Below are 14,611 nucleotides of genomic sequence, written 5' to 3'. Positions count from 1 at the left end.
TGATTTACACATTTCAACCAAAACAGAAGATATCCCCTGCAGGTCATGTGATAAATAACATAATTTTTTGACATTAAGAAATCCTAAACAAACCTTTTTAACTTTTGGATTTTTTGTCTCAGTGCGCCAAAAATGCCCACTGGGGGGCAGTACCACCCCATTTGAGAAACCTTAGTTTAACCAGATATGAAGTAGTCATCCAGTCCGTCCTGTTCTTCTGCTACATCATGTACAAAGGTCAACAGGAAGCGGCAGCCAAGAAGTTATTTTGATGAGACGGCAGGAAAATTAGAAGATGTCCATATTGTCCATGATTTTTTTGGTTAATATAATTTTGTGTTTGAAATTATAAATTAATATAAAGAAAATACTTTTGTTTTGAGAATTGTTTTGGGTAGGATATTGGGGGTTTAGCCTTCAACCCGTCCCTGCACAAACAACATCAAGTTTGCATGACTGCACAAAAAGGGGACATAGCAATGTTGAATAAACAATTTATTTGTTTTATTTATATCCTTAATGGATAAAGCTATATCCTTAATGGATAAAGCTTTTCATTTAATCTAGGTAATTTAGTTAACATTTTTCAATCAACAGACTAATTCTAAAAACATTTAACTCAATCATTGCACTTTTCTATGATCTTGGTGTGCCTCGACCCATTAAAGCTTTCTTGGTGTTTTTCTCAGGCTTTAGAAGAATTATAAAACACTTTGGTCCAAAAAGGGCCAGCAACAGCCCAAAACTGGAAGCTAGAATGGCAAATACCTCTACAGCATCTGCATATTTACCAGGGGAGTTGATATAAGCTGGAATAAAGGCTATCCAAACAGCACAGAATACAAGCATGCTGAAGGTGATAAACTTGGCCTCATTGAAGTTATCTGGTAGATTGCGTGCAAGGAATGCAAGCATAAAGCTGAGTATAGCCAGTAAGCCTATATAGCTCAGTAATATTCCAAATCCTACCGTAGACCCTACTAGACATTCAACAATGATCTTGTCATTGTGATACTGTGTGTTTTTATGAGGAGTCGGTGAGGAAGTCACAAGCCAGGTTGTACAAATTGCTGCTTGGATTAAAGTCAGAAATACAACAGTCCCTCTCTGTTGCATTGCCCCAAACCACTTCAGACTACCACCACCACCTGGTTTGGAGGCCTTGAATACTGCCAGAACTACCATGGTCTTCACCAGGATACACGAGACACACAGAACAAAAATGATCCCAAACGCTGCATGCCTCAACTTACAAGTCCAGAGCCTTGGTTGACCAATGAAAAGCAAGGAGCAGAGGAAGCATAGTTTGAGTGACAGCAGAATGAGGAAGCTAAGCTCTGAGTTGTTGGCCCTAACCACTGGCGTGGTACGATGATAGGTGAAGACTCCAATAACAACAGTGCATAAAAGTGCACCAGATATTGAAGCTGTGGTCAGAGAGATGCCCAGGGGTTCAACGTAGGAGAGAAATTCCATGCTTTTGGGAATGCAGTGATCATGTTTGGGGTTGGACCAATAATCCTCTGGACAGTTGAAACATTCTGTTGAATCTAGGGGAATAACCATATTGTTGGTTATTGCAATATGTGTCCAATAGATACTGTACTGTATATACTGTATATGGTTTGAAAACAAACCTGTCTCATTGCTAACTTTTCCTTCTGAACAAGGGATGCAGTCGAAGCAGCAGACAGGTTCACCTTTCTTCCTGGCCATGCGGGTGCCTGGGGGACAGCTCTCGCTACATACTGACCAGGGCGGCTAAGGAAAGATTAATTTAAGTGCAGTATGAATATTTTACAACAATATAATGATGAAGCATGTCACAGAAAATAGCCAGATAACAGACCTTTTTTGATTCAAAATTCCAAAAGATTTTCTCTGCATCAAGGATAAGATGATCGACTTTAGAGGCCAATTCTTTGACCTCTCCCATATTTTTAACCTCTGTGCTTCCATCTGGGTGCCACATCCAGTTCATCACATCATAGATGGGTAAAGCATCCCCATTCTCATCAAATGACACTTGATCACCAAAGGTTGTTGTGAAATTGACCCTTTCCAAATAATATAACAGCTGTATGGTAGGTGATAAAAACAGTAAGAGAAAATCATGGAATACTATTGATTTCATAACATCAAAGCAACAAAAAGTAAAGAAATAAAGTTTAAAGGAAATCATACCTGCCATGGAGCTATTCTTTTTATATTGGCACAGCCTTGACCTTTGAAAGGCCCTCTCCCTGGAACACACTTCAGCATGTCCTGAAGGGCATGTGCCAGGGCATATACAGCCTTGTACACATTATACTCTGGCCTGAGGTTAGACAGATCCAGGAATTCAGTCTCTATATTCCTTAGCACCTCATTCCCTGTACATATTCTTTCCGAAGTAGACCCATCCAATAATTCTCCGTGAGAGGATGTAAACTTACACTGAAATACGTTCTCCCAGAACTGCTTCACCTGAAGGAGGAGGATTCAAATGGTGTTGAATTCACATATATATATATTGGAAAATATATCTAAAAAATATACAAACATACATACATTTATAAATGCATTAAAAATCAAAATAATTAAATCCATTAGAAAATATATTTGATTTTTTAAATATTCAGAATATTTGTAAGGTTGAAACCGCACTAAGGTGCTGTCCTGGCTGCCAAGTGTCTCATTGTCAGGGCGTAGGGTCAGTAGGAAGTCCCTGAGTCCTGGTACCTCTCCCCGGCGGATGGCAATGCCCAGAGTGCCTGCTAGGAAAGGCATGTAGCTGGGGGTATGGAGCACTTTGGCTGCGCTCCAGGCTTCACTGGCCATCCACTGTAGTCCTGTTACATTCTGTTTTACCACCTGTAAATTTGATTGTATGTGTTAATTCAATTAATTCATCTACTGAATAATATTTGTACCTTTCACTATGAATTTCACCAATCCCCAAGCATAATCATTCATGGAAAAAATTGTATTAATGAACCTCTTCCATGAGATTAAGCATGTTGCTCTCATGTGCGAAAACAATAACCACACGGGATGTGGATTTCATCATTATGCCAACGATTCTTTGCAGCTCCTCTTCATCGTTTCCCTGTGGCAGAACCTCTAGATAAGCCAGACAGCCTCCACCAGACTGGGCCAGGTCTGACTGGAAGGATCGGGCGGCGTGGCGTCCGTAGTCGTCATCACTGATCAGCAGGCCAACCCAAGTCCAGCCAAACCTCCTCAGAATCTGGAGCATAGCTCGCACCTGGTTCAACCATTATAGGAAACATTTTAATTTATTACATTTCCAACAAGGCATGTACACTACAACAATTCATGCAGACAAATAATGTTTCTGTGGTAAATAAATCTACCTGAAATGCATCACTTGGAATTGTTCTAAAGAATGATGGGAACTGCCTCCTATCACTCAGACAGGAACATGTGGCAAAATAACTGACCTATGAAAGCAAAAATATCATCTATTATCATGGCCCATATTTATAATTTGACCTTCTTGTTGATTATTTCAACCTAATAATGTTGATTATTTCCAACTCATCAGTTTGTAGGTAATGACAATGATCAACCAGAAGTTTTTTCGGAAATTTGACTTACCATTGGTAGCCTGTATAAGCTTACTATACTAGAAATGGCAATAGTACGCGTTGAGGAAGAATCCCCCACAATTGCTAACACAGGAGGATAACCGTAACAGCTCTCATTTAATTGAAACGGCTCTCCTCTGCCAGTGGTCATAGACAGAGCTGCACGGGAAGAGATCCCTAGTTTGCTGCAGCTATCATAAAGACTGTATCCCAACGATATGTTAGGAAGCAGTTTGGAGTTCCTGTTAATTTCGTCAACCGCAAAGGCCATGGTCTGGGCCTGTCTGAAACCTAGAATATCAAAGCTGAAAAACAATAATAATAATGGCACAATATCTGTGTATAAGAAAAAGTATTACGTGTAATTGGATGGTGAATAGCCTTGATCAACACCATTCTAGATAGACTCACCCATGGCAGATGGGATCATTCGGCTCTGAAGTAAAATAAAGTTCAGAAAATGCAGTGAAAAAGTTCATCTCAAAGATTCCTCCCAGAATAACATCCCCAAACTTGTGCATTCCATTCAGATTGAAATTTCTCTGTATTTTACAATAGAAGGGTCCTGTTGAAGACATATGGGAAGACAATGAGAGCACAAACAAACATACACATATGAGCAAGTGGGATTCTTTATGAGCTTTCATGATTACCCTCCAGTCTGAGGCCACCTTTCTCAAACACATCTTTATAAACAGTCAAAATCCATCCCCTTTACCTCATTAAATAATATTTTAAGAATTGTGCCTGTCAGGACTGGGCAGACATTTTTGGGGGCAGACCTGGTCTGCATTACGATAATAACGGCAAAGTATCTTTAGTATTACACTGAATTCATGTTGCCACATAAGAATGAACAATGTCATGTTTACAGAAACATTTGTCAATAAACATACAATTCTTGCCTGCATTCCCTAAGTGATTCAAACTAAACACACAGCTTTGTTTTTGAGCTGTCAACGTGCCATCTTAATAGTAAACCAATAGATAAAACACATGCACTGGCTGAGCACCTCCTTTACTGAATTATTACTGCAAGAAGCCAATTGCCAGTCGGAAAAAGTGGAATGAAGAAGGTAGCAACACTGCAACATGTTTTTTAGCAAACACAAATAAACATAAAACATCAATGGAAAACATTACAATGGATATATATAATATATATATTATATAACTAACCCTGAATCACTGTGTTATTTCCGTGATTGCGTTATAGCAAGAATCAAATTATTTCACATTTTTTTACCTTAGAAAAATAACCTGCATATTAATTTTGTTTTAATTACAGTGTATGCAGAAACAACCACATCAAGCGTCATAATTTCATTTCAGGAACTACACAACTAAATGAAAGAATTGTGCAACCAACTTGACCATTATGTCTTCATATAGTAGACCTTACAAAAAATATTCTTTGTTGTCTTATGATGCATTTGAGTTTACTCTGAGTAAAATCAACTAAATTGCACAGGGAAACATTTCAAATTATATCTTGCCTCAAAAAATGGGTTCCATCAAGTACTGCGTTATATTGGAGGTTGCGTTATATTGATGCGCGCTATAGGATAATGTGTTGCTTCATGGTTGAATATGCATATTTTGCATATTGTAAGTCTTTGTAAAAGCGTCAGCTTTGTAATTTATATTCATAGTTATTATAATCGTTATTTTGTTTCATCTGCTTTTTGATTGGTTCCAGAAACAAAATGTACTGAAGCAGTAAATGACGTATACTGTAACAAAGAGTCAGCAGCTAATGTTGAGTCTATATAAACTGTTGTAATGAAGGAGCCGACTCATTCGTATCACGTAGCCCTACGTTGATAAGGATGAAGAGTTCTGTAGTTGTTATGTTTGGGCCAACCCTTTCTCTGGGATTGATTGTGCTCTGTCTTTCTATTGCTTTGCAAGAGTCTGCAGATGGCCTTCTACAGAGACCTGGTCCTACGGGGCCAGAGAACGGTGGTAAGGTTGGGATTGGGGATTTATCTGATGCAGGGAATGCTACTAATTCTGTTAAATGTATGCTTCGAGGCAATCCTCGGCCCACTGCATTCACACTGGAAGGGGACTACCTTATTGGAGGTGTTTTTTCGATACATAACTACATCAAAACAGTGAATCATAACTACACCAGCCTACCAGAGCCTCTAGAATGTACAGGGAGGTGAGTTAGAGGGGAACAATTGTGCACTGGTAAAAATGGATTTGTTGTGGAACACACATTTTTATTATATAAATATTATCAAAAAATAAATAATGTGTTATCAGATCAGTAAAGAAAATCTGCAGCTGCATTAACATTGATTTAAACGTTTAACAGCTAAATGTCATGAATGTATGTGCCCATCTCTTTGCAGCATGGACACGCGTGAATTGCGCTTTGCGCGTGCTATGGTCTTCGCCATCGAAGAAATTAACAACAGCTCGGAGCTTCTGCCGGGCATTACACTCGGTTACCAAATCCATGACTCCTGTGCCTCGGTACCCGTAGCTGTCCAGGTGGCATTTCAGCTTGCAAATGGCCTGCAGCAGTTGTATGACTCAAACAAAGTGTGTTCACGATCTGGTAGGGTAACGGCTGTAGTTGGTGAGTCTGGATCCACGCCAACTATGAGCATTTCGCGAATCATCGGGCCCTTTGACATTCCACAAGTAATTTTTTTAACAATGCAGAATTGTTATATAACTCGTAACTTGTGTGGCGTGTTTTTCTTAAAAAGCATTGTTATGTTTTTTACTCCTTCAGGTGAGTCACTTTGCTACATGCGCATGTTTGTCTGACAAGAGGCAATTCCCAACATTTTTTCGAACCATCCCCAGTGACCAGTTCCAGGCAGAGGCTCTTGCCAAACTCGTGAAACATTTTGGTTGGACTTGGATTGGCGCTGTCCGGTCTAGATCAGACTATGGTAACAATGGGATGGCGTCCTTTCTACGAGCAGCGTACGAAGAGGGTATATGTGTTGAATACTCTGAATCTTTCTATCGTACTGATCCACAGAACAAGATTCAACAAGTTGCTGACGTTATCCGCAGGTTTATGGGTTGATTATTCATATTGTAATCATAACAACATCAATGTTAATGAAATAGACAAAAATTTAAATTGAAATGTAGACATTTTGAATGAAAGTATAATTATTATATTTTATATATTTTTTTTTAAATTTATGAATTGTTGATATTTGTTTTCTGTAAACATTCCATATTTTTCTTTTTTGCTATGACCTTAAAGTAATTTCGTGCCATATTTTCTAAGGTCTACAGCCATGATTATCGTGGCATTCACAGCATCAGGAGATATGAAGATTCTGCTGGAGGAGTTGGCCCGCAAGCCCTTTCCTCCCAGACAATGGATAGGCACTGAATCATGGGGAACTGCTCCTGAATTTCTGAAGTTTGACTTTTGTGCTGGGGCAATTGGATTTGGTATTCCACAATCTGTTATACCTGGATTTCGAGAATACTTATTAGATCTTTCCAATGCCAAAGTAGCTGCGTCTAAACTGCTTACTGAATTGTGGGAGGGTGCATTCAACTGCCAGCTAGAAAAAAGTGAGATTATATTCATTCTTCATACCATTAAACAACTAGACCTGATATATTTTTTTCTTGAAACCAAATATAAAGACAAAAGCTTTTAGGAAATTGTATCTATTAAAACAAAACAAAAAAACTGTAAACCCTAACATATATTTTGTCACCTCAAACCTATGTCTCGGTTTGTAGAGGCTGGCTCAGCGGATAGAGTGTGTGATGGAACTGAAGATATACAGAAGCTCCAAAGCCCATACACTGACACCTCTCAGCTCAGAATCACAAACATGGTGTACAAAGCTGTTTACTCAATAGCACATGCTGTACACAATATTCTGTGTAACAAGATAAACTCCACAGTGCAATGTGATCCATTCTTGAAGATCGAGCCACTGCAGGTCATTGAATATACATAGATAAAAAATAAAACAATGTTGTCTGCTATAGTGATACAGATATTTACAATTTTTTTCACAGTACAGGTTTTAGATCAGTTGAAAAGGGTGAATTTCTCTCGTCATGGTTACCATGTCTCATTTGATGCCAATGGTGACCCTGTGGCCTTCTATGAGCTGATTAACTGGAAGAGAAATGAGAATGGGGGTCTGGAGTTTGTAAAAGTGGGACACTATGATGACTCGCTTCCTATTGGACAGAAGTTCAATATGATAAAGAATATCAGCTGGTCAGATGGTGGTGGACAGGCAGGAATAACTACATATACTTCCTTTAATTATATTTATTGTCTTCTTGCTGTATAAAAAACGATATGTTTATGTTATCAGGTGCCTGTGTCTGTATGCAGTGACAGCTGTCCACCAGGAACGCGTAAGGTTCTCCAGAAGGGAAAGCCGGATTGCTGCTATGATTGTGTACCATGTGCTGAAGGAGAGATTAGTAATACTTCAGGTATCAAAGATTTCATTCACGATGATGCTGAAAAAGTGCCAAAAACCTCGCCTGATTCAATGTTTTGTGTTATTCTTTCCAGATTCTTCAGATTGTTTCCCTTGTCCCAATGAGTTCTGGCCAAATGAAGGGAAAAAATTATGTCTTCCTAAGCCTGTTGAGTTTCTCTCTATGCATGAGGTTCTGGGAATTATTTTGGCAGTATGCTCAGTTGTAGGAGCCTGTTTAACCATTCTTACAGCCATAGTGTTCTTCCAGCACAGAGCATCTGCTATTGTTAGGGCCAACAACTCTGAGCTGAGCTTCCTGCTGCTCTTCTCCTTGACTTTATGTTTCCTGTGTTCTCTGACTTTCATTGGTCCACCTTCAGACTGGTCGTGTATGCTTCGCCACACAGCTTTTGGGATCACATTTGTCCTCTGTATCTCTTGTGTTCTGGGCAAGACCATAGTGGTGTTAATGGCATTTAAAGCTACACAACCAGGACGCAATGTAGCAAAATGGTTTGGCCCTACACAGCAGAGAATGACTGTAGTGTCTTTTACATTTGTTCAAGTTTTGATCTGCACTATTTGGTTGGTTTTGAAGCCTCCCTTCTCTATGAGAAACCTGACTATCTACAAGGAGAAAATCATTCTAGAATGTGCATTAGGCTCATCATTAGGTTTCTGGGCTGTGCTTGGGTACATCGGGCTCCTTGCTGTATTTTGTTTTGTATTAGCTGTTTTAGCCCGAAAACTACCTGACAATTTTAATGAAGCTAAGCTAATCACATTTAGTATGCTAATATTCTGTGCTGTTTGGACTACTTTTATCCCAGCTTACATCAGTTCCCCTGGGAAGTTCACTGTAGCTGTTGAGATTTTTGCCATATTGGCCTCTAGTTTTGGATTGATTATCTGTATATTTGTTCCTAAATGTTTCATAATTTTGTTTCGGCCAGAGAAAAACACCAAGAAAAATGTAATGGGTAAAAAATAACTCAAGATGCTTTTTTGTCATTTCATTTATGAGCTTTTTAATTAAAATGTAGTACGGATATAATATAATAAAATACTAATTTTTATTGCGTTACATATGTAGACTTATGTCCTTAGTTGTTTAGTTTGTTACATTAAAATGCCTTATTTATGCGACACAACTATTTGCAGTTTTATTAAAAATTATACAGCTATTCAAAGAAAGGTTCCATTTGTTTCATTCTTGCACCACCCCTTAAACCTCATTGCAAGTTATTTGTTGGCATAAAAAGCATTCCATGATGCTTTTTTTTTGGTCATTTTACCTTAACTGGCCAAATAACAAGAGATTTCTTTGGCTATTTCATCTTACTGAGTAATGGTCCATTTGTGTGTTACACGTTCATTGCATTGCATGTATTGAGTTCTATTTACATCCATGCGATTGAAGGCAAGAAGTGAATGTAACCCTGGGGCTAGGATATTGGGGCTCTGATGAGTCTCTAAAGAATTATCAGTTAAAACTGTGGTTAATACATAGGTGATTAGAACGGCGGTCTCTGAATTAAAACCTACGTGCTCACTTGACCCCAAACTCATTTTTATATATAGGCCTAGCAAGTTTCTTGCTGCCTTTCCGAGGAATGCTTAATTATTGTAAACAAATGTGTGTTCACAGCTCTTAACTAACGACTTAAAAACGGCAATGATTAGACACTTGTTACTGACCCTTCTAAAGTTATTTTCATCTGTTATTATCGTCTGTAGTTCCCTATAGGTAAGACCCCATTAATTGGTAAGTGCAATGTTTATATTACATTAATGTATCAATTTCAAACAACATCCTATAGCTGAACGAAGACAAGACCAAGACGAGATCATAATGTTTTGAGCAAAAGCCCAGAGAGTCTGTGCACAGACCGTGCACCTTCAGTCGTTAGCCCTTTACAGAGATAACCACCTCTATGGACTTTTTAAGGTCCTTTAACTTTAAAGGTCCCATGACATGCCACCATCCAGCACACATCTAGGTGGACACGCCCACCTGTGATGTCATAAGAGACAGATTTTCAAAACAGATTGTAACGGCTAATCACACCACACCTGATTGCATGTCATGGGACCTTTAAGACATTTTTTAGCCTTTCTTTTACCTCTTATTCATTGGTTTAATAGTTTTTTATCATCTGTGCTTTTTTCATTTTATTGAAATTTATTTATTTTTTAAGAGTATTGCTGCAATCGTTTACCTCTGTTTTGTAGATTTGTTATAGACCCTCTCTTTGAAGCACTTTGGGCTGCATTGTGGTTTGAAAGGTGCTACATAACCAACATTTAGTTTGAGTGTTTTAAGGCTTGCATAGTTTGGTCAAATAAAAAAGGTGGAATCACAATGTTGAATACAAGATTTATTTCTCATTTGACCAATATGAAAATTAAAACAATGATTACATGTATATAACTTTATTCAATTTACAATGGCTATATATTTATAGTTACCATAGACTGCAGGTAAAAAACTAGAATGACAAATGCATACAAAATGGAATTAGCATTTTCAATAAGCTGACTAAACCCATAAACATTTTACTCAATCATTTCACTTTTTTATGATTTTGGTGTGCCTCGTCCCAGTAAAGCCTTTTTTGTGTTTTCCTCAGGCTTAAATAAAATTATATAACATTTTGGTCCAAATAGTGCCAGTAACAGCCCGAAACTAGAAGCTAAAATGGCAAATACCTCTACAGCATCTGCATATTTACCAGGGGAGTTGATATATGCTGGGATAAAGGCTGTCCAAACAGCACAAAAGACTAACATGCTGAAGGTGATATATTTGGCCTCATTGAAGTTATCTGGTAGATTCCGTGCCAAGAATGCAAGTAGGAAGCTGAGAATAGCCAATAAGCCAATATAGCCTAGTAATAATCCAAATCCTACAGTGGACCCCACTACACACTCAACTACTATCCTGTCATTGTAATACTCTGTGTTGTCGTGAGGAGTTGGTGAGGAAGATACAAGCCATGTTGTACAAATTGCTGCTTGTATTAAAGTCAGAAATACAACAGTCACTCTCTGTTGCATTGCCCCAAACCATTTCAGACTACCGCCACCTGGTTTGGAGGCCTTGAAAACCGCCAGAACAACCATGGTCTTCACCAGGATACATGAGACACACAGCACAAAGCTGATGCCAAATGCTGCATGCCTCAACTGACAAGTCCACAGCCTTGGTTGACCAATGAAAAGTAATGAGCACAAGAAGCACAGTTTGAGTGACAGCAGAATGAGGAAGCTAAGCTCTGAGTTGTTGGCCCTAACCACTGGCGTGGTCCGATGATGAGTGAAGATTCCCAAAACAATGGTGCATAAAAGTGCTCCAAATAATGAGGCAGTGGTCAGTGAGATTCCAAGGGGTTCAACGTAGGAAATAAATTCCATGCGTTTGGGTACACAGTGATCCTTCCGGAGGTTGGACCAGAAATCTTTTGGACAGTTGGTACATTCGGTTGAATCTAATGAACAACAGGAAGTAATAGTAAGTTGGGGTTTATTGCTTTTGACAGTAGATGGGCAAGGTATAAATATATTTTTTGCCAACAAACCAGTTTCATTGCTAACTTTTCCTTCTGAACAAGGGATGCAGTCGAAGCAGCATACAGGTTCACCCTTCTTTCTGGCCATGCGGGTGCCTGGAGGACAGATCTCACTACACAGTGACCTGGGAGGCTGAGGGGGGAACAAGTTTATTGAATTAAAAAATATTTCCTTTGACGATAAATGAAACATTGTCACTGACATTGAGTAGCTTGTAAGATGACCTTTTTGGATTCAAAATTCCAAAAGATTTTATCTTCATCAAGGATGAGATCAACTATTTTTGAAGCCAATTCTTTGACCTCTCCCACATTTTTAACCTCTGTTCTTCCATCTGGGAGCCACCTCCAGTTCATTACATCATAGATTGGCAAAGCATCTCCATTCTCATCAAATGACACTTGGTCACCAAACTCTGTGCTGAAATTGACCCTTTGCAAGTAATATATGATCTGTATTGTAGGAGAGCAAGAAACTTTAAAGAGAAAAGGTTAAACTATTGACTTTTGAGATCTACATTCAATTTACAAATAAATCAAAGCAGAATAAAGTAATACAATTAAATTGAACTAGAACTTGACCTGCCATGGCTCTAGTCCCTGTAAACTGGCACAGCTTTGACCTTTGAAAGGCCCACTCCCTGGAACACACTGCATCATGTCCTGTAGAGCATGTGCCAGGGCATATACTGCCTTGTACACATTATACTCTGGCCTGAGGTTAGACAGATCCAGGAATTCAGTCTCTACATTCCTTAGAACCTCATTCCCTGTGCATAGTCTTTCCTTCTCTCCCACCTCTATTCCAGGGGAATCAAATTTACACTGGAATATGTGCTCCCAAAATAGCTTCACCTAATGAACAGGGATTCATAAAAAAGGATGATACATAAGAAATATAGGTAGCATTGAAATCACATATATATTGAAAAGTGTTTCTAACTGAAACCCGCACTAAGTTGTTGTTGTCCTGGCTGCTGAGTGTGTCATTGTCAGGGCGTATCCTCAGTAGGAATTCCCTGAGTCCTGTTATTTCCCCTCGGCGAATGGCAATGCCCAGAGTGCCTGCAAGAAAAGGCATGTAGCTGGGAGTATGGAGTACTTTGGCTGCAGTCCAGGCCTCACTGGCCATCCACTGTAGGCCTGTTACATTCTGCTTTACTACCTGTAGTTGGAATTGTACACAATGTCAATTGAATTTCAGTAATGCATTTACTTAAATAGTTTTTCACTTGGATCTTCACTCAATATGAATGTAAAGAATTGTGAACAAAATAACTAACCTCTTCCATGAGATTAAGCATGTTGCTTTGATGTGCAAAAACAATAACCACACGGGATGTGGATTTCTTCATAATGCTAACAATCCTCCGCAGTTCAGCCACATCATTCACCCATGGCAGAACCTCTAGATAAGCCAGACAGCCTCCACCAGACTCGGCCAGGTCAGCCTGGAAGGATCGGGCGGCGTGGCGACCGTAGTCTTCATCACTGATCAACAGGCCAAACCAAGTCCAGTTAAACCGCCTGAGAATTTGGAGCATTGCTCGCACCTGGTTGATTGACAGTTTTTTTATTTGACTTGTGGAATATTTTCCTCTATGTTTAGATATCTAATTCAAATTACAAAGCATTGAGTTGCATGCAGATAAATTTTTTTTGCTAGACTTCATTGTTTAAAATATTGTATTTGTAGTAATGAAAGCTCTACCTGAAATGCATCACTTGGAATAGTTCTAAAGAAAGATGGGAACCGGCTCCTGTCACTCAGACAGGAACATGTGGCAAAATAACTCACCTGTCAGATGAAAAGATTAATCATTGTTAGGATCCATCTGCGTCAATTATTTAGAAATGATTTAGCCTTGTCCTTTAATTTTTTTCCAATTAGTAATTTTAATATGAATGGCAACTAATAAACCAGAGCCCTTACTTGATTGAACAAATGAGGTGAAAACTTACCATTGGTACCCTGTACAAGCTTACCATGCTAGAAACAGCAATAGTACGTGTTGAGGAAGAATCTCCCACAATTCCTAGCACAGGAGGATTCCGGTAACAGCTCTGATTTAATTGAAACGGCTCTCCTCTCCCACTGGTCATAGAAAGAGCTGCACGGAATGAGATCCCTAGTTTGCCGCAGCTATCATAAAGACTGTATCCCAACGATATATTAGGTAGCAGTTGGGAGTTTCTGTTTATTTCATCAACAGCAAAGGCCATGGTCTGGGCCTGTCTGAAACCTACAAGATCAAAGCTAATAATACAATAATAATCCAAAAACTGTTGTATATAAAGAACATTCATGAAAAGTTAAATACCCTTGATCAGCACATTTCTAGACATGCTTACCCATAGCAGATGGGATCGTTTGGCTCTGAAGTAAAATGTTCAGAAAATGCAGAGAAAAAGTTGATCTCAAAGATCCCTCCCAGAATAACATCCCCAAATTTTTGCATTCCATTCAGATTAAATTGTCTCTGTAATCTACAAAATAGTGAACTGGTTGAAGACGTATGGGAAGAGAAAGAAAACAAAAATAAACATATACATATGAGCAAGTGTGATTCTTTATGAGCTCTCATGGCTGCCCTCCAATCTCACCCAAACCTTTTGCAAAGTAAATTATATCTCAAACACTTAACTTTATAAACAGTCTAATGCCATCCCCTTTGATATTTACGTCACTGTTCAAGATTATAATTGCCTATCGAGACTGGACAAAACATTCGGTGGTGGAGCTGGACTGCATTAATGTTGTAATAAAGGATTTTTAATATAGGCAATTTGTTTAACCTCCATTGTCAAAGTCAAGTCAAAGTCAAAGTCAAAGTGTGTTTATTGTTGCATGTACCAAATTGCTTCAGCACAGCAAAATTCTTACGACTTGGCAAGCATCATTCATCTACGCAGTAGACGTCATACATATAACAAAAATAACATAAAACTCTAAAACAATATGACAATAAACCATATAAAATGTAACATTAACATACAACAAATTAAAAAACAT

General features: G+C 38.7%; 2 protein-coding genes across 2 annotated transcripts; one reads left to right on the top strand and one right to left on the bottom strand.

The window, feature by feature from the left end:
• Positions 1-636: 636 nt before the first annotated feature.
• LOC115561156 (extracellular calcium-sensing receptor-like) lies at positions 637-14,183 on the bottom strand. The gene is made up of 15 exons (XM_030380975.1): positions 13,951-14,183; positions 13,561-13,855; positions 13,310-13,396; positions 12,882-13,151; positions 12,554-12,763; positions 12,181-12,453; positions 11,824-12,051; positions 11,608-11,731; positions 11,324-11,517; positions 3,357-3,443; positions 2,647-2,853; positions 2,185-2,466; positions 1,850-2,077; positions 1,638-1,761; positions 637-1,550 (listed from the first exon to the last, which is right to left on the bottom strand). Exons 1-15 carry the CDS (start codon positions 14,181-14,183, stop codon positions 637-639), a joined length of 3,756 nt encoding a protein of 1,251 aa, XP_030236835.1.
• LOC115561794 (extracellular calcium-sensing receptor-like) lies at positions 5,951-9,020 on the top strand. The gene is made up of 7 exons (XM_030382028.1): positions 5,951-6,245; positions 6,340-6,629; positions 6,853-7,148; positions 7,335-7,528; positions 7,613-7,834; positions 7,916-8,039; positions 8,122-9,020. Exons 1-7 carry the CDS (start codon positions 5,952-5,954, stop codon positions 9,018-9,020), a joined length of 2,319 nt encoding a protein of 772 aa, XP_030237888.1. The 5' UTR covers position 5,951.
• Positions 14,184-14,611: the final 428 nt, after the last annotated feature.

This window comes from Gadus morhua, chromosome 16 (genome assembly GCF_902167405.1).
Source record: "Gadus morhua chromosome 16, gadMor3.0, whole genome shotgun sequence".
NCBI classification, from domain to species: Eukaryota; Metazoa; Chordata; class Actinopteri; order Gadiformes; family Gadidae; genus Gadus; species Gadus morhua.
This window is presented reverse-complemented; position numbering and strand designations above follow the sequence as displayed.